The sequence below is a fragment of the Atheta coriaria genome, unplaced genomic scaffold, assembly GCF_025399875.1.
Source record: "Atheta coriaria isolate IRGN ID8LTWV9N9 unplaced genomic scaffold, Caltech_Dcor_3.1 hic_scaffold_6_pilon, whole genome shotgun sequence".
NCBI lineage: Eukaryota > Metazoa > Arthropoda > Insecta > Coleoptera > Staphylinidae > Dalotia > Dalotia coriaria.
The window spans coordinates 9783816-9803383 of NW_027045448.1; the positions used below are offsets into that span (position 1 = coordinate 9783816).

The 19568-nt window shown below is 33.5% G+C and overlaps 2 protein-coding genes and 1 long non-coding RNA gene across 7 annotated transcripts in view; 1 reads left to right on the forward strand and 2 right to left on the reverse strand.

Annotated features, from left to right (window-relative positions):
• The window catches only part of LOC135794446 (ribosomal protein S6 kinase alpha-5-like), a 40413-nt gene extending 38399 nt beyond the window's left edge, over nt 1–2014 (reverse strand). Inside the window, exons 1-2 of one of the 2 annotated variants that reach the window (XM_065305737.1) lie at nt 1901–1997; nt 1122–1744 (exon numbers count right to left, since the gene is read on the reverse strand). In XM_065305737.1, the coding sequence (XP_065161809.1) occupies nt 1122–1314 (193 nt within the window). In that variant the 5' untranslated portion in view covers nt 1315–1744; nt 1901–1997. Of the gene's footprint in view, nt 1–1121 lie in introns of both variants that reach the window. The other variant, XM_065305736.1, reaches the window with a different exon arrangement.
• A 460-nt stretch (nt 2015–2474) lies between these two features.
• Nucleotides 2475–2866, forward strand: LOC135794449 (uncharacterized). The gene is made up of 2 exons (XR_010548895.1): nt 2475–2610; nt 2717–2866. It is a non-coding gene; the product is annotated as an uncharacterized lncRNA (long non-coding RNA).
• Nucleotides 2862–19568, reverse strand: part of LOC135794447 (MAM domain-containing glycosylphosphatidylinositol anchor protein 2-like) — a 44311-nt gene continuing 27604 nt past the window's right edge. The window contains exons 2-9 of one of the 4 annotated variants that reach the window (XM_065305740.1): nt 6778–6984; nt 6450–6709; nt 6172–6382; nt 5720–6108; nt 5492–5657; nt 5310–5381; nt 5150–5185; nt 2862–5066 (exon numbers count right to left, since the gene is read on the reverse strand). In XM_065305740.1, the coding sequence (XP_065161812.1) occupies nt 4981–5066; nt 5150–5185; nt 5310–5381; nt 5492–5657; nt 5720–6108; nt 6172–6382; nt 6450–6709; nt 6778–6984 (1427 nt within the window). In that variant the 3' untranslated portion in view covers nt 2862–4980. The remainder of the gene's footprint in view (nt 5067–5149; nt 5186–5309; nt 5382–5491; nt 5658–5719; nt 6109–6171; nt 6383–6449; nt 6710–6777; nt 6985–19568) is intronic. The other 3 variants (XM_065305742.1, XM_065305741.1, XM_065305744.1) reach the window with 3 other exon arrangements.

A 19568-nucleotide genomic window follows, 5' to 3' on the forward strand; every position in this document is an offset into this window, starting at 1 on the left:
ACATTCACGACGCATACATATTGGCGGTGCTTTACTACGGAAACAGCTGATTTTAAACCGAAGCATGTTTCGAACCCACCGCACCACAATGCGCTCCACTCGAGAAGTGGCCTACTCGCGCGTTGGGTTTTTGTAGCTACATGAATGTTTTCACAAATGCACAACTCGCCCTTTTTAACTTGCGTAAACCGTTATGAAATCAAATTAAAATTAATCACTGAATTTCCTTATTAATAATTTTAATATTAATTCCAATATTCTCGCAATTTACTGATTGATCGTAATCAATTATCAATTCAAAAATGTACTTACTGGAACTTGTTTAAAACATCGCTTTCATTTGCTTCATTTATTTCATCAGTTACTAGCAGATAGCTGCTCAATAAAGCGATGTTAACTTGTTTAACGATTTTGTATACATATCGTGCTCTACGTTATCCCCAAGGTTGTTATTTGTAGGAAAACGGTGGCAAGGCGGGGAAGATGTAGAAAATGCGGCACGGATCAGCTGCTTACAGCGTGTTCGCGTTTCAAATAGATACGATTGAAAAAAGGTGCCGTTATCGCCATGCGTAAGAATGGTGAGAATATTTGCGATCGTGGCCATTGTTGGAGGTTTGTGGAACACGAAATCAACACCCAAATACAAAGTATACTACATATTGAGTATATATAAGTATTTGCCAATATAAAAATAAAGGCAATATTTAAAACAAAATGATATCTTTCACTTACATGTGTTTTAAATTAAATTATAAGGAAATAATAAAAATATATTACCGACACGACTTGAATGCTGCAAAACGAACTTTAAAACAACATGTTGCGTTAGGCAACTTGTCATACACCTTTACCGACCACTGAAACCAGTGTTTGACATAGGCAACCATAAACATAAATCATATCAACAAAAAGCCTTCAAAACTCTTCAAATATTTTAAAAAGAATACACACCATAAGAAGATAATTAATATAATTAAAACAATTACATGCATGCTCTGCTATTAATAAAAAATAATAAACTTATTCACAATGATCATTAATATATAATATTGTACCAATAAAACAATTGAGTATGTAAATTGGAACAAGTAAAACAAGCAAATGCAAAAAGGACCTACCGTAAGTAATGTTATGTGTTATAGCTTCTCTCAACGAAACGATAACAGTCTGCGTCATGTTTCTTATCGACGGTGACTTTTGCGCGCTTGTCGGAGATTTAGACAACGGCACCGGTGTCTTCACAAAGTTGCCTTCGTCCGAACTCTCCCCAAACATCGTCGATAGTTCTTTACCACACTTTATACTCTTCATTGTTATTTATTTAATTTAAAACTTGCGCGAATTTCTTATACTTAACTCTGCTACCCTGGTTAATCACACGAAAACGTCCATTGTTTTGTTTATTATAATTACCGAGTTTTGAGTAATGTTGCGTTGAAAACTAGTTCTAATTATGGATGCGTGGGTTTATTTTGAAGTCCAAACAGTTTAATATTTATTTACGAAACTGTAACAATGTTTAGAGATTTGTAGAATCTGTTTAATGAATCAATTAAGACTGTGTACGAATGCAATTGCGGCTTTGTCGATTTATTAGTGCACTGTCGATCTTCACACCTTATTATCTCGTTTCGGATACTGATATTTGCGAGAGAGATGGTGATAATTGCGGCATTTGGCAGGAAAACACACTAGTTATTCGTGAACGGTGTGGAGCAATAACGCTGTATTGGTCCCCTCTCTAAAAGCAACTCGCTGTGACTAGGCTAATCAAGCGCTGTATGATTTTTAACGCTGGATTCAATAAGCGAACGGCGCACTTTACTTTATTGTAGATGTTTGGTTGGGCAATTGACAAACGCCTCGTAATCGTTTATGTTCGCTGATTAGTACTTACTAAGTTGTTCTTTAACTCGAAACTCGTGAAAGCCGCGTTATCAGGTTTGAAAACCAAAGCGAGCCAAAACCGCAATGGCACACGCACACATCACAAGACCGTACTGAGTGTGTGATTAGGCAGAGAATTAAACTCAACGTTTTGACGAGGTCGATCTAAACGTGCGAGCATGCAATGGCAATGAAAACGACATGATCAGGTGTGTGTATCAATACGAACGCGGAACCACAGCTGTTTCGTTAAATATTTTCAGCGCATGCAAATTCTAGGAGATCTTACGACTGTCACTATAATTTAAAAGCTCCTGTTGAACCTTTTAACCGCGATTAAGTCGTAGATCGTCGCGGAACTACGGACGCCGCAATCTTACGACCGGCAAACTAAACAATTGTTATGGTATTTGCGTGTGACATTGAACAAGCGAGTCGATGTTCGTGCGAGCGGCAACAAGCTGAATGTTTTACATTCAGTTTGTATCGTTCGTATTGATTCAGAGATGATTGTTATGGGATGGGCACTGTCGCGGGATTGGCACGCGTCGTTTTCAATATGCAACTGTCGAAGCGATAGAATTCGAGAGATATGAGTATAGCAGGAATTTTAGGCACTCACTATACAATCACGGCTCGACTTGAAGGTGAGCGTATGTGTAGATGCGCATTTCTGTGTTCCGGCAGGCAGGCAGGATCTACGCAGGTCGGGAAATGCAGGTCAGCGTGCTTGTACGCATGATCCAGGGCCATGTGCAGGCAGGATACTTGTTGCTCCTTTTACCCTACAAATATTATTACCTGGAAGTAATATGGCTTTTTTCAGGCTTATATAATCAGGAAATATTGTTATTTAACGTTTTCCGCAGCAGGAAACGCAATATACAAGAAACGGTAATTTTATACACAAAAAATTGTAATGGAGGTGGAAGGACGAGTTATGGAATATAAAGTTGAATATATTAAATGAATTCATTATCCACTGTTTTTATTTCTATACATTTACATACAATTTGAAATAATTTAGAAAACATTAAAGTTGTAAATGTGAAAGCACATTACAATATTTCTTTTCCCCTTTTTCCTGTTATGTTAGCAAACTTTGTGTGTTTTTCTAACGAAACAATTGCCATTTCATGTTCACAATCAATTCCGAATTTGTTAACCATCCAGTACTTGAGATATTGTATTTTTATCATAAATATTAATATCTATAAAAACCGTTTTACAAAAAAATATATTATAGATATATTATGTGTAAGTATTTACGAATTTGTAGAGGTTTAGGATATCAGAATAGTTTTCATTGAATATACATAGATAAATTTCTATCCACTTTACTACGTAGCTGAAAAGCATTCTCATATTGTATAAGTTAAGTGTAAGGCATCCTGAATAAGTCAACATGTCCACATATTTATGTGACACAAAATGTTAATGTAACTATTACAACACGTGTCTTACAATGACGAAAATATGGAAGCTTGTGTTTCGGAAGCAACTAGTATACAAGTATTTAAGATTATGTTGTCATCGGTTTTTGGATATTCTGTTTCATAAGTTTGATATTTTTCTTAAACAGGTGTCATATAATAATGCAACGCCTATGTGTAGGTAAAAACTAAAATTCAGATACAACATAAAGTTATTATTAATCAAATATTTACATTAGAACATTGCGATCTACTAACTACACAAAGAATACTACTTAGAAATTAATGTGGTCTACGTTCATTGTCACCAAAACGTAATATGTTTGTTGTTTAACTAAACAATGCGACTACATGTTTCTAAAAGCAGTTTTGTGGATATTTAGACATTTGAATGTAAAATAAATTGCATTAAAAAGTAATTAAAAGTATTATGGCATTCATTGAACAATTGATGATGATATTTAAACATAAAATGTAAATACAATGTGCAAACTATAAGACAGCATAAATTGGTTGAGTGTATCTAATGTTCTTTTGAATAATTCCTATTGAAATATTAAACGTACGTCACATATTCAATGAAATACTGATCAAATGGTGTTCAGAACTGCAACTCGTTTCATTTTGTTATTAAATCTGATGGTATATGGCGTTACTTACAAGTTAAAATGTACAGCATACAATAATTTACAAGCTGCAATAATGAACACAAAATAATATACATTAGTATGGATTAATAATATTGAACTTATCGTGGTTTTTGGGCATATTCTTTCGCCAGTCAATTAGGTAACCTTAATATTTATAACTTAAATATTAAATCAAGTATAATTTCATTTCGTGTGTAGCATCAATCATTCACCTTCGTGTTACAGTTTATTAATAATATACAATCTTATTTACAAGCACACATTTAGCAACTTTGTTTTCATCTTCATTAATCCTGTAACATTAAACTATGTTAACTGAATTTAAAATAAATCGCTACTTACGACCTATGCGATTCATTCTATCCATTAAGTATCAACTTAAAGGTGTTCTTCATCTTGTAATGCAATTTGTAGTAAAATTTAATCCGCGGACACCCTTATAGATTTATCTGATTGTAATATGTAATGACTTTAACAACATGTTGTTAAATGTTGTACTACAAACTTTACTCCTAATGAATCCGACCTCAATTCCCGACCTTAACGCGACTAAAAGATCTTTTAACTATATAAAATTGATAAGCATTTAGTTAAAAAATAATTGTTTTTGGACGAATAGCTGATAATTCCAGATATCAAATTTTTCAAACTCTAATATGGTGCAATTGAATTGATAAATAACATTTGTGATAAATAACGTTCGAAATAAATTAAATTATTTTCACAAAACACTCATTCAGAGTTGCTGAATTAAAATCCTGTGTCAGTCTAATTTATATACAAATTTCATGAATCATTTAGTATTGAAGAACAAAATAGATGTACGCAAATTATCATAGCAAGCTAGCAACTTAGCAAAACGTGAAAATACTTTGGTTTGGTTCGTTCCTTTCGAAATATAAAATGTTGATCAATTTCTTGCCGTACATTTAGCGCAAGAAGTTTCAATTATATACGTTTGAACATCGATTGAATTTCCTTTTGTCGTATATTTCCATTGGCAAACATTAATGTCTATTGAAGAGTGTGAAGGCAACTAGACATAGCAGTGATGTCGATGGAAGGAATTGAGATGAAGAAGAAGTTCTTGAACCTAAACAAGAAAACAAAAGTTAAATATCCGACAATTGTTGTATATATAAGGTGGTAAGAAGATTTAAGAAGTGTGGTAACTACCTTCTACACGTGTTTCAATAGCAATGTTATTATCTTCTGTAAAAGAAATGAATGACACATTAATATAGAATGCAAAGAAATTATAAAATGAACGTAAATATTATTTCTAATATTAATATCAGCTCTTTATTAATTTAGTGGTGCTTTAATGAATATGTACCTTCATTGGGTCTAATGGGTTTGTTTTTGTGCTGATCTTTTGGTTGTTTGTGTCCGTGATGTGCATTGTGTGCTATTAAGTAAAGAAAACAATACCATTAATCAAAATCAACTAGTGTGTGAGTGAGTGCTAGAATATACTGAGAACAAGTCCAAATTCAAAACACAACTCAAATTTCATACCTTTGAACGTCGTTTTGGAATATTCTGACCATCCCCATTGATTCTTAGACCTCACTCGCACTTCATATGCTCCACCTTCTAAATTCTTCAATATATAGTTGATGACATATAGATTGCCAGATTCAGAGTTAGTAACTTCTGGTTTTTCTTCTTTCCATTCACTGGCCTGTAAATGATATTAGATAAAATTGGCAAATTGGCTTAGTTTAAAAGTTTAAAAATACTAACAGAAGCCTTCTTGTATTCCAAAGAATACTCGGTGATAGGATACATAGATTCCACCTGCCATGTCATATTTAACTCTTTGCCGTGGACATCATGTTCGCCTTTATATTCAGCTTTGCTCGGCGCGTTGGTAATCATCACATGTTGCTCGTTTTTGCCAACCTGGTTAACAGCACTGCACGAGTATTTACCAAACTGTTTAGAATCCACCTTCTCCAATTTCAAAATGTGCACGTTGTTCTTCCTTCGGCTATCTTTCTTGATCTCCTCGCCGTCCTTCCTCCAGACAACAATAGCGGGTGGATTTGAGCGCACCTTGCATCGCAAGTCAATATCGTACTCATCATTTCTAAAGTTTGTGGTAGCCTTCTCCAATTCAATAATCGGAGCATCTACAATTACAATATTAAACTTGATAAACAATCCAATCAAACAAATATAAGTAATATACTTACACATAACATTGATGTTGATAGAGTGATGACTAACTGGATCGATTCCGTTATCAGCAATGCATTGATAATCTCCAGAATCGGCGTGACCAATATTATCAATGATCAATTTCGATCCGGTACCGAGATGTTTACCATGTAAAGACCAAGAGATCTTCGGTTCTGGTTTTCCGGCAACGGAGCAGGTCAATTCCAACGTATCACCCGCTTTATACTATAAATCAAACAATACGATAGCAAATTAATGTAATTATCTCACAAAGACATCTCAATTAGCTTACTTCTGTTCCGCTTTTGTCTGCTGTCAAGGAAGTAATTTTCGCTGGCCCTTGAATTGTCAATGTATGTTTCAGCGCTTCCTCCTTATCAGATGAAATGATAACTACGCACGAGTACTCCCCAGAGTCCGATGCATCTACATCTTTGATAGTTAATGTCGTTGTATTTACGAGGGCAAACTTCTTAGCATCGAACGATGTAAAAATGTGCTTTTCTTGGAAGATGATTTCGTTGTTTTTCTTCCACATAATCGTATAAGTAGCTACAAAAAGATATAAAATTACTTATAAACATAATATTTATAGAAAAAGTGAGTGTGCGAGTACATACCGGTATTTCCGGATAAATCACATGGCAGCGAAATATCCGAATGTGCCTTCACGGAAAGATGTAATGGTTTCGTGATGAATTTTGGCATTTCGTCCGGTTCATCATTATCTTCATCGCCATTCGAATCGTCATCATAATCGTCAGGATAGTCATCATTTTGTAAGGTATAGTCGTCTTCATCTTCTTCCGTCAATGGTTTACACCAAGCTGCAAACAATAGAAAGATGAAATTTATTATATTCATAAAATGTCGAAGTTGTTTGCGCTGGTAAGGTATATTTTTAGATACATATAATAATATCAAGGACATAATTCATAAACACATTATCGTCCATTAAAGTGTTTTCTCGCCGCTTGTTCCAGTTGCATCACTCGAATTCTTCACGCATAAGAATTGAGAAATAGGTCAGGGATTATACAATATTTTCGTTTACGCAATATGCCCGTTGTTATTCACACTTCACGAGTAAATATTTAACTCATCATGGATGCATGACATAAATGAACGCATATCTTGACTTAAGAGAAATGCTTATGAAGTATTAAAACAGTTTATTATTTAAACAGCGAATAACCATGATATTCATAAATTAATTTTAGCATTTTATCATCACGAACGGAAAGAATTATTAATTGAAGACCGTGGAAGGACAGAAAGAAGGAGAAATGTCATGTATAAATCATGATGAGCAGCAGAAGCGTCAATTTAACACTCGTTGAGCTATTGATCATGAACGCATATTCCATTACATTCAAATTGTTTTATTATAATGACCCCTCTGCTCTTTGAAGCTAGCTGCAAGACTTGTTTAGTTATTCAGTGTGTATCTTCTCTTTGCATTTGATGTGGAGTTGTGTTGTGATTTTATACTGAATAAATTGCGACGATGCAAGCGACACACACAAAGACAGAGCTGAATTTATAAAATTCATGGAGATCAATTGATAGAATATTATTTATTACAAATAAATTTTCATTAGGCACATTGCCCTTTGCTGCAATAGTTAAAGATTAATTTTTGTGGATTTTATTTATTAATGCCAAGATCGAAGAATGAGGAAGCAGTCAATTAATAGTTAAACAATAAAACGAAGTAAATATGCGTTTGTTATATGTACTATAGTAATCAATAATAGCTGAATGCAATTCAATGCCGCAAGATAAATGTTTTCATGTGACAAGTTTTATTGTTAACTGAAAGCACTTGCCGGTTCTCCATAGTCCGCCGCCATGAAATAAACAATAAGGGCACGGCCCCGCACTGAATTAGTGCCTGGCGCTGAAATTCCATAGTTGAAATTTCCCCCATGGGGAAAAACGCACATACATTCACCGAACCGTCCAGTCATCGACCATCAAACGCTTTGCTCGCGGCGCACCAGGCTTATGATTACGATGACGATGTGCAGGCCCAGACTTTGGCCTTAATGGCGGATCGTATAAAAATAGGGCACGTGGGCCATTTCAATTGAGCAATTTGCCCATTTGGTATGCCATTTGACATGCCATAATCCGCCTTACTTGCCATTCTTATAATACCTCCGCAAATATAATAAAAATCTGTCTGGTTTCGAAATTGTCTTTACCAAAAATATGCAACAAACAAAAATAAAGAAACAAAAGAAATTCAACCACGAGCGGAAGTAGGAAATCGTCATACAATCATTTCCATAAGTCATTGTCCCAGCCTAATGTATTGTAAAACCTAAATGTTGCATTTTTATTGTGAATACAACGAGCACTATTACAATTTAATAGACCAAGTCATTTCATGCAAATGTGAATGCATTTACTAAGCGGTAAGCGCCTTTATGATTTGAAGTGTTTATCACAAACAGAAATTCAAAGAATGTTTATACACCACATCAATTTTAATATTTCTTTTGTCGAGTAAAGGTTTTCAGGTTTCCAGGGGGTCTTATCAATCTAATAGCGATCTTAATGTTCTCGTAAATATTTCACAGCCACGTTGAATGCGTTAATCATTTCACTGGGTGCGGTTTCTTTTCATTCGCATATTCGTATTATAAATGTTTCTTTGTTCCGAAGGTTTGACCTGGTGGAGAATTTGCAGAATTAAAATGGGTTTTTAATTATTCACCAACACGAAAACAAAATTTATACAATAATTATAAAATAATTGATTATTTTATATCATTCATTAACGTTTTTCACTTAAAAACTGTTTAACAGTCTTAGAAAGTAGATTTCACATGAAAATGTTACTAAACAAATTTTCACAAAGAAATTTCTACTATGCATTGTGTAACATCCTTAATGCTTTACAAATTTACACACATCATACAAAATAAAGTAAAAGTATTGTTTGACGTTACAAAAATCTTGTTTTTAACGGAAATGTCATTTGATAAATCGTAAATAATGGCATAATGTGCATTACGTTTTTTACTTTACACTGATACGTTGATATGTGCCCTTAAGCAAGTTCACACACATTGCTGACATTTGTCTGCAGCGATTAATGGTATCCCACTGGAATATTACATATCGGACATATGGTTGGCACATTTCCGCGCCCGCACCACTAATAAACATGTAAAAGGGCAACACTTCATTCACACCACGCGTTACAATGTCTAAACAGATTTTATATCTACAAAAATGACTTGCAAAAATGCTTATCGCATAAATTATATGTAATAACCGGGGAGTAACATAATATTTCATTCATTCATTAATTTATTCACACATTAATACACTCATGGTTATAATAATTTCATCGTGCCTATATTAAGAATATATTTATATTAGCGCTGCTATCTAATCGTAAATGTGCATAAAAACGCCTCGGATATTAATGTAACGATTTCTTCGAACTGTTATGAGCGTATCATTTATGGTTTATTTATGTTTATTGCACATTACTTGGATTTTTGAGTTAGAAATATTGTGTATTTAGTTTTAGTTTTATATTCTATTACCATTTATTATTTTATTGAAATTTCCCGGCCGAAGGGTACGGTTTGTACAGACCTACCGCACATTAGCATAAACATTATAAGGGTCAATGACCCGAGCGGCTACCCTTGGTCCTTCTTTCTAGTGTATTTTACGATAAGTTTAGTTTAAGATTATTAGTGCTAAAATTATTTAGTCTTAGCTCAACCTCGGTGGAGTTCGGTCAGCCTTATGAGCCAGAAGTAGAGTTTGTAATTCGCCTCTTGGTCAATATTTTGTAAATAAAGACTTAGTAGAATCTTTGGCTCAGTTCTTCTTTCCGAAAGAAATAATAAGTTAGAAGAATCGGGTTGTCTGAAGAGCAAAGGCTCACAACATCATCCCTAACATTTTGGTGACAGCGGCGGCGGATCTCGTGTGCATACAACAACGCATGCGAATTCAACAGCCATTTGACGGAGGGTATCATCATCATAAGAAGAAATCAAGAAGAACAGCTGAAGCGAGGAAACGAAGTCTCTTCAATTCCATTCAATCCAGCGTTCAACGGTCGATGGTTGTTAAAATGTTCATGTAAGTAGTTCACATTGTTTGAGTTTCTCTATCGATTCGAACTACCCCGAATATAATAATAATAAAAAATAAAAATAATAATAATAATAATAAAATCAAAGAGTAAATAAATAAATATCAAAAATGGCCAATAACGCATTTAGTGAAAAAGATTTATTAGGATATATCGATGCATTTGACGGGAAAGATGTCTCAAAATTAGACACATTTATTAATCAAGTGAATATTGCCTTAAACTTGTTAGCAGAAGATAGAAGAAGTAATTTCATCGATATAATAATTGGTTTTAAAATCACAGGCGACGCATTAGAAAGAGTCAGAACCTTCGAGTTTGATACATGGGACGAATTAGTATTAAAATTGACTCAAAATTTTAAACAAGTGTCAAAATCAATTCCTACACTAATAAACGAAATATCAAACTGCAAACAACGTAGTAATGAAAATATTGACACGTATGCAAGCAGAATAAAATCCCTAAGAACTCAATTTCTGAGAATTGCCGAAAGAGATGATCAAACAATAGAAACGATTTGTGTAAATGGGTTTAAAAGAGGGCTATTAAATTTTAAAATACAAAACCAGCAATGCGTTTTGTATTTTGTATTTATTGCGAGATTGGTCTTACACAAGGTGGAAGAATTAATTATTTTAATAAATTAAATTGTAATATTTGTGGGAGAAATAATCATAGTACAAACCAATGCAGGTTTCAGAGAAATCACATAAAATGCGAAATTTGTAATAGAAATAACCACCAAACCCATCAATGTAGGTTTAATAGAAACCATCAAAGTTTTACACAAAGTATTAATTATGGACAAGGGCCAAGTAACCAAAATAATTATGGAAATAGACAAAATACGTTTAGACACCATAACAACTTCAGTCAAAGTAACAACAATAATTATCAGAGAAATTATCAAACCGTCGGACAAAACAATAATCAGGGAAGTAATCAAAGGAATCTCCAAAATACATCAAACAACAGAATAAATCGCTTGACAAATCCGGGAAACGAGAGCTCTCCAACTGTGCAGGGTGATAGTGTTTTAAATGATAATATTGGGAACATAGGAGTTAATAATTGTCAAAAGGATAAAGAACAACATGTCGTATTAAGAATTAATGACTTGAATGAAATAATTTATGTAAAAACAAATCGAGAACAAGTAGATAAGGAACATATCAAGTTGATAGTCGATACGGCGGCTCAATTAAGCTTGATTAAAGAAAATCAAATAGTTGACAAACAAAATATAACGCAAGAAGAGCAAACTAATATTGTAGGAGTAGCAAATGTTCAAATAAAAACACTGGGTTCGTATTGTTTAACACCAAAGATAGATTCCACGAATTTTTCATTTAAGTTCCAAGTTGTTCCAGACGAAATTAATATTCCCTTTGATGGAATTATTGGAAGGGATATTATCTCACAATACAATGGTGTAATATCATACCAAGACCAAACATTTAAATTAAATGATTACATATTTAAATTACATACAGTCGATGCTTCTAATTTGATTTGCGTGCCACCTAGATGTGAAATAATAACTAAAATTAAGTGTATTTCTCAAGATCAAACAATTTATTGCCCCAAATTCAGATTTAATGAGGAAGTAATAACCAGTGAATGTTTGACAAATATAAAAAACAATGAATTTAAAATTGCAATCATAAACTTATCAGAAAAGGAATATATGATAGAAAATCCATCTATTGAATTTGAACCAGTAAATATTGACGAAACGGAAACAAATTTAAATATTTTTAATTATAGCGAGGTAAACGTGTTACAAAGAGTTGAGCAGATAAAGAATTCTATTGATGTTTCCAAACTAAATTCAGAAGAAATCGAATCTATTTATAAATCAATCATAGAATATGAAGATATAGTACATTTGCCAGGTGACAAGCTCAGTCACACGGACGCAACGAATCACAGAATAACAACAAGTGATAACGCACCAATATTTGTGAAACCCTACAGACTGCCACATACGCAAAAGCAAATTATAAATAACAAAATTACCGAAATGCTCAATGACGATATTATAGAACACAGTCAATCGCCATATAATGCGCCACTACTACTAATACCAAAGAAGTCCAATAAAACAGGAGAAATTCAATACAGAGTAGTGATAGACTTTAGAAAGCTTAACGATAAAACAACAACAGATGTTTATCCATTACCGAATATTACAGACATTTTGGATCAATTGGGACGTTCAAAATATTTTACGACTCTAGATTTACCAAGCGGATATCATCAAGTACCTTTGCACGTAGATGATAGAGAAAAGACAGCGTTCAGTACCGACTCAGGACATTTTCAGTACAAAAGAATGCCACAAGGACTTAAGAACTCGAGTGCAACATTTCAAAGATTAATGAACTCAATACTATCAGGTTTAATTGGAATAAAGTGTTTCGTTTATGTAGATGATATTGTTGTATATGCAAATACACTGGTAGATCATGAAAAGAAAATTATAGAAGTGCTACAAAGATTTAGAGAAAGTAAATTAAAGATTAACATAGAAAAATGTAAATTCTTGCAGAAGGAATGTGTATTTTTAGGTCATGTTATTACGGAAAATGGCATTAAGCCGGATCCAAATAAAATAAAAGCGGTGATAAACTTTAAAACACCACAAACGCCTAAAGACGTAAAATCATTCCTTGGTCTTGTAGGATATTATAGGAAGTTTATTAACAATTTTTCAAAAATAGCGTATCCCTTGAACTCACTGTTAAAAAAGAATGTCAAATTTGTTTGGACCCCTGAATGTGAAATAGGATTTAACGAATTAAAACAGGCAGTAACTACAGAGCCAATCTTAATCTATCCACAATTCGATAAACCATTTATTATAACATGTGACGCGAGCAAAAAAGGGCTAGGAGTAATATTATCACAAGGCGAAATTGGAAGTGATAAACCGATAGCATTTGCAAGTAGATCACTAAATACGGCTGAAATAAATTACTCTACTACTGAAAGAGAGATGAAGGCAATTTTATTCGGAATCAATCATTTTAGGCCATACATATATGGAACCAAATTTACAATTGTGACTGATCATAAGCCTCTATCACAAGTATTCAGAGTAAAGGATCCAGGAGCCAGACTCTTAAAATACCGATTAAGGTTAGCCGAATATGACTGCACGATAGTTTACAAAGAAGGTAAAGCAAACACCAATGCAGATGCACTAAGCAGAATTTATGCAACTCAAACCAGAGAAATAGACGGTTACCTAGAATTTGAAAATTATACGAAATACAAAATCATAACTAATCCAAACATAATTGAGCAAGCACTTATAACAGAAAATGAATTAGATAGAAATGCAAACGTTATTTTTATACCTAGGAAACCGAACATTAACAGCAACGAATTACAAATTTTAGACAGAAAATTCAACTTATTTTTTGAAATCGAACAAAAGAATCCCAGTTTAAATGACATACTTGTTTTGAATAATATAAGCAGTAAATATAAAAACAAACTAATATGCCTTATATACAAGGAATACGAAGTTGACACCGACGATTACGAAGAACTATGGATAGTATTAAACAAATTGGTAAACGTTTTACAAGAAATGAATTTAAAAGAAATAAACTTAATGACAATAAAGAATAATAGAAATTTCAAATGGGAAAAAATTAGACCAGTTCTTAGATACTTAATCAAAAATGTGAAAGTAGTAAATTATGACACGATAATTGAAGAATCCGACAGTATTACCGAAGAACAGAAATTAGAATTAATACATGAGTATCATGATTCACCCACTGGAGGACACCAAGGTGCAAGTAGAACCTATAAACGCATGAAGCAAAAATACAGTTGGAAAAACATGAAAGAAGATATCCAAAAATATATCAAGAAATGTGATAGTTGCCAAAGAAACAAAATAACTACAAAGCCGATCAAGATGCCGTTAGTAATCACCAGTACATCTTCGCAGCCATTCGAAAAGATTTATTTGGATATTGTAGGACCATTAACATGTAGTCAATCAGGAAATAAATACATTTTAACGGCACAAGACGATCTAACAAAGTATTCAATAGCAATGACTATACCCGACCAGGAAGCAAAGACAATTGCAAAGCAACTAGTAAACAATATAATATGTAAATATGGAATTCCAGATTTTGTTTTAACCGATCAAGGTACTAACTTTTTGAGCAAATTATTTAAAGAATTATGCAAACTTTTGAACATACATAAATTACAAACAACGGCATACCACCCGCAGACAAATGGAGCATTAGAGAGATCACATCGAACATTAGCGGAGTATTTAAGACATTTCTGTACAAAAAATCAAACAGATTGGGACGAATTTGTGCAAACAGCCATGTTTACGTATAATACCACCCCACACACAGCAACGGGACACACACCATTTAACTTACTATTTGGTTATGAAGCTAAATTGCCTTCGGCTATAACGAGGAAACCCCAACCTCTTTATAATTATGATGATTATGTCCTAAATTTGCGTTCAAAAATGCAAGAAATTAGAGAATTTGCAAAATCAAACATAGGAAAATCTAAAATTAAAGCCAAACAGAATTATGACAGACATAGTAACGTCAAAGTATTTTGTGTCGGAGACCAGGTACTTATGAAAACTGAGGCAATAAAACAAGGTTTATGTAGAAAGTTACATCCATTGTGGAATGGGCCGTACACCATTGTGACAAAACATTCTGATGTAAACTACACGATCCGAGTTGGAAAAAGGACACAAAAAGTGCATGCAAATAGACTGAAAATGTATAGAATCTAGAAAAAACAATCAGTATATATCAAACTAATAATAAAAATAATAGTAATAATAATAATAATAATAATAATATAAGATCCTTTAGACTATATATGAGATAACTATATAAGATAAATCAAAGGTTGCAGATTAACAATTTTAATAATAACGGTTCTGGAATTCATTACCATCAGCGCATAGATGACACTAAACAACAATATTTAAACATTAATGCTGAAGATCTAGCAATGTGCATAGAAACAACCAAATTTCACAGAATTTGCAGACAATCAAATCCCATTCTATTTACACACAATCATAATAATTGTGAAATCGCATTATTTAATAAGAACGATGATAAAATTCCCGATAATTGTGACAAAAGGCTTATAGAAGTAGAAGAAAGTATCTTTATTCAACTAACAAATAAAAATGCTTGGCTATTTTTAATACCGAAACAAGAACCTTAACTTTAACTTGCACACATAAAAATCCAATAGATATTAAATTAAGAAATTCGGGTATAGTTACGATTGATGAGAAATGTAAAGCATATGGTGGGCTATTTATTTTGAATACAAGGCAAGACATCGATGGAGGATCACTACCCGAGACTTTTGTACCAACATTCGATATTACTGACGAGATCCGAGCATCAACCATCACATCGAGGACCTCAACGTACAATCTCACAAGCTGGAGGAATTAGACAAAATATTAAACCAGAAGAAGCCTTCGAAATTTGAACATCCATGGTCCATCAGTGGCTACACAATAGTTGCTATAATGTTAATCTTTACGATTTTCAAAATCATTCGAAAGATAAAGCAAAGGAGAAGAAGGAGAACAATTAGAGCAGATGACCTTTGGTGCCAGGTACGCATATCTTCGGACAACATGGAAATGATCCACACGTCACCCCCAACAGAAGATAACGGAGCATTCGTGATAACTACAAATACAAAAGCGAATAGTGCAGTGTCGATCGGACAGAATTTTTAAAATGAACAAGAATGTGAATAGGAAGTGAAACTAGAAACAATAATAAGAATAGAAGTTTAATGGATTAACTTAGAACCATAGCGCTTAAGATTAAATTAAGTTTCGTAAAAAAAATATATATATATATATATATATATATATACATTTTTTCCGGGAGGATGGAGTGATGTTATGAGCGTATCATTTATGGTTTATTTATGTTTATTGCACATTACTTGGATTTTTGAGTTAGAAATATTGTGTATTTAGTTTTAGTTTTATATTCTATTACCATTTATTATTTTATTGAAATTTCCCGGCCGAAGGGTACGGTTTGTACAGACCTACCGCACATTAGCATAAACATTATAAGGGTCAATGACCCGAGCGGCTACCCTTGGTCCTTCTTTCTAGTGTATTTTACGATAAGTTTAGTTTAAGATTATTAGTGCTAAAATTATTTAGTCTTAGCTCAACCTCGGTGGAGTTCGGTCAGCCTTATGAGCCAGAAGTAGAGTTTGTAATTCGCCTCTTGGTCAATATTTTGTAAATAAAGACTTAGTAGAATCTTTGGCTCAGTTCTTCTTTCCGAAAGAAATAATAAGTTAGAAGAATCGGGTTGTCTGAAGAGCAAAGGCTCACAACATCATCCCTAACAGAACGAAGATTGCGTGCAGACGTAAAAACACTTCGTTAAAAGCAACAATGGGTGAAAACGCAGACAATTGCCTTCATAACTCACCACTTGCTACTGCTTCGAAGGAATTCCTTGAAGAAACATTTAATTGATTAATTTATGGATGATTAATAAATGAAATTCTCGCGATAGGCCACAAACTGATTAAATTAAATTGCTCCCAACGTTACTAAACAAGCATTTAATTTAATTTTAAAATATATTATCCCTACTGATCCAGACAGATGCCTATCAAGATCTCAGATTCAGGTAATATTATTACCCATCTTGATAATACTTCATACAAACAATCCTCCCTAAAAGGTGATGTATGCTATTAGATTACAATTACACACTACATCTTAACACAATGCATTCTTCATGTTGCATTATCTTGCCATTCAGTATATTTTCACAATGTGCCGCACATGTCCAAGTAACGTAATACTTTTTTATTATACCATGATAATGGTACTTTTACTTTCATGTAGGTATCATGCAATAGACAAAATGATGCTCATACTGTCACATGACACACTAAAACCTTCAGGAATTTTACCCAACACACAACGTATTACAACGATGAGGTAATAATGATAAATAAATAAAAATGTTTGCAAAACAATCAGACTTGATTATAGCCTGCGTTTATTGTCGCATTTTTACGCTCAATAGGTAATTACTCATCGGATCAATTACCAACTAGGTTAAACTCTAAATACACGATTATGATTGAAGCAATTAATTAAATTCCACGCCCTTGTTAGATCACTTATTAAATGTTGAACTGCGTACTGCACATGTGTACACACGCATGTAAAAGTTGTTGGTGCGCCATTATTACGCCATCAGAAGTTAATAAAAATAAACTACGACATATTGTAGTACTAGACATGCCCTCTGGTGTGTTGTTGTTTTGTCGTGATAGAATGTATAAAGGAGCAACCAAATATGGGTTGAAAAAGGCACACGTCTAATTAAATTGTAAAAAATAATTAAACATATTGTGTTGCTTCTTTTTTAATTTAGATCGCAGCAGATAGCATATTCACGGGAATTGTTGTTAAAATTACGCTTTTTGTACGCTTGAATAGGCTGAAGTCATGGCTTAAGGAGCTGCTGTTTTCTATTAGCTAGGACCACACCTAATCTAATTGAAACATGTTTTTCATTCGGTCGCACTGTGAGCATAGTTTAATTAACACCCAACACCACATAGGAATTTGACATAGAATGGAAAACAGCAGTTAATTATTCTTTTTATGCCTAGGCAGTAAAATAAAACACCGGAACTTTTGCAGAAATATAAAATCTCTTTAAAAATCTTTTATTTTTGTCGGGGTTTATTGAACTACTTCTTTAATACCCACAATAATCATCCAATTTAAATTTTTATACCGTAGTAAACTTGGTCACCCATTTTCCGTAAATGTCACGCCACGATCCAGTTTATGGAGAATACAATAAGGAAAAGGTTAGAACCCAATACTGTTTCATATTTTTTATGGCCCTATTGTATTTCGTGTTAATGTGTAACAATAATAATAATAACAAAACTGATAAAATTACAGTAGTGCAAACAAGTCAAATTTTATCGCAATATTTTAATTTGTGCACGTTTTTCATTGACTTTACCATTAGGTTGATTGTTCTCGATTAATGCGCTTGTTTTTCGCCGGGCGATTGTTTGCGGTTTGTTTTATTGCGCACGTTTTCGTGTCGCACGAGTCAACTGCAAAACACAGCCGCCAAACTGTGCAAACACCATAAAAGTGCATCGTGCATATAGCACAAGATCGATGAGAGTAATCGATTATAAATTGTGCATGTCAAAGTCGAATGAAAGTGCTCTCTTTTCGCTTGTGTAAAAATATCTACCCTTCGTTATTTGCGAAGAGGTTTTTCGAAGTGGGTTGATCTGCATAAAAAAGCGAAAGCGAGTGCGCACACACAGCCGTCAACAACGAGACGCTGTGTCGAGCCGCAAAAATCAATATATTCTTCTTATGTTTGCGCGGAAACTATGAACGATGTTAGAGATTATCCATCTTTGATGCAATGAGAGCAGTCAATAAGCTTCAGCCGGCTGGATAGAGTTGGGGCAGGAGTGGTGGCGACCGACATAGACTTGGAGACGGCAATGACGCCAAACGTCCGCCAAGCAGGCGACACAAGAATGGATTCTTATAAAACGAGTGTTTCAGAGAACAAAACACTTTAATCTAATTTGGTATGACATAGTTTTGTTTTCAGTGAAATACTCGTAAATTATTCACGATAGAAATATAGTTCTTGTAGAATTAGATTCAGAATTAAATTCTACATCTAAATTAGCAAAGATTTAATTAATAGAATTGTGATCTAAAAAGTTATAAGCAAATCAAGTTGAAACATTTAAATTTAATATTTCTAGTAAAATATCTTTAAAATTCACTAAAATATTAAATGAAATTATGTTTAAACACCCTGTAGAACCTTCAAGGATACAAATGCATGCGTACATTCAAGTTCGTAAGCCAAGAACTAGGGAGAAATAGGAAACGCATAAATTTTATTCCCGGTTCCTTTGTACTTGCTATAACCAACTGAATCTTTCCACAAATTGTGATATATACGAGCAGGAGTAGTTTGCGCAGTTCTCATAGACGTACCAGACTGGAAGAAATGCGTAAAAGTGGAAGCGGAAAACAAAACTTTACCCGTATTGTATAAAACGAGTACACGTACGATCATACTCTTTTTTTCACTTATTGTACAAAATACGGATTCCAGAAGATATACAACACATCGTAAGTATAAATATTACAGAATTACATTGAACTTGAAGCGTACTTCCGGTCTTCAGAGTGTT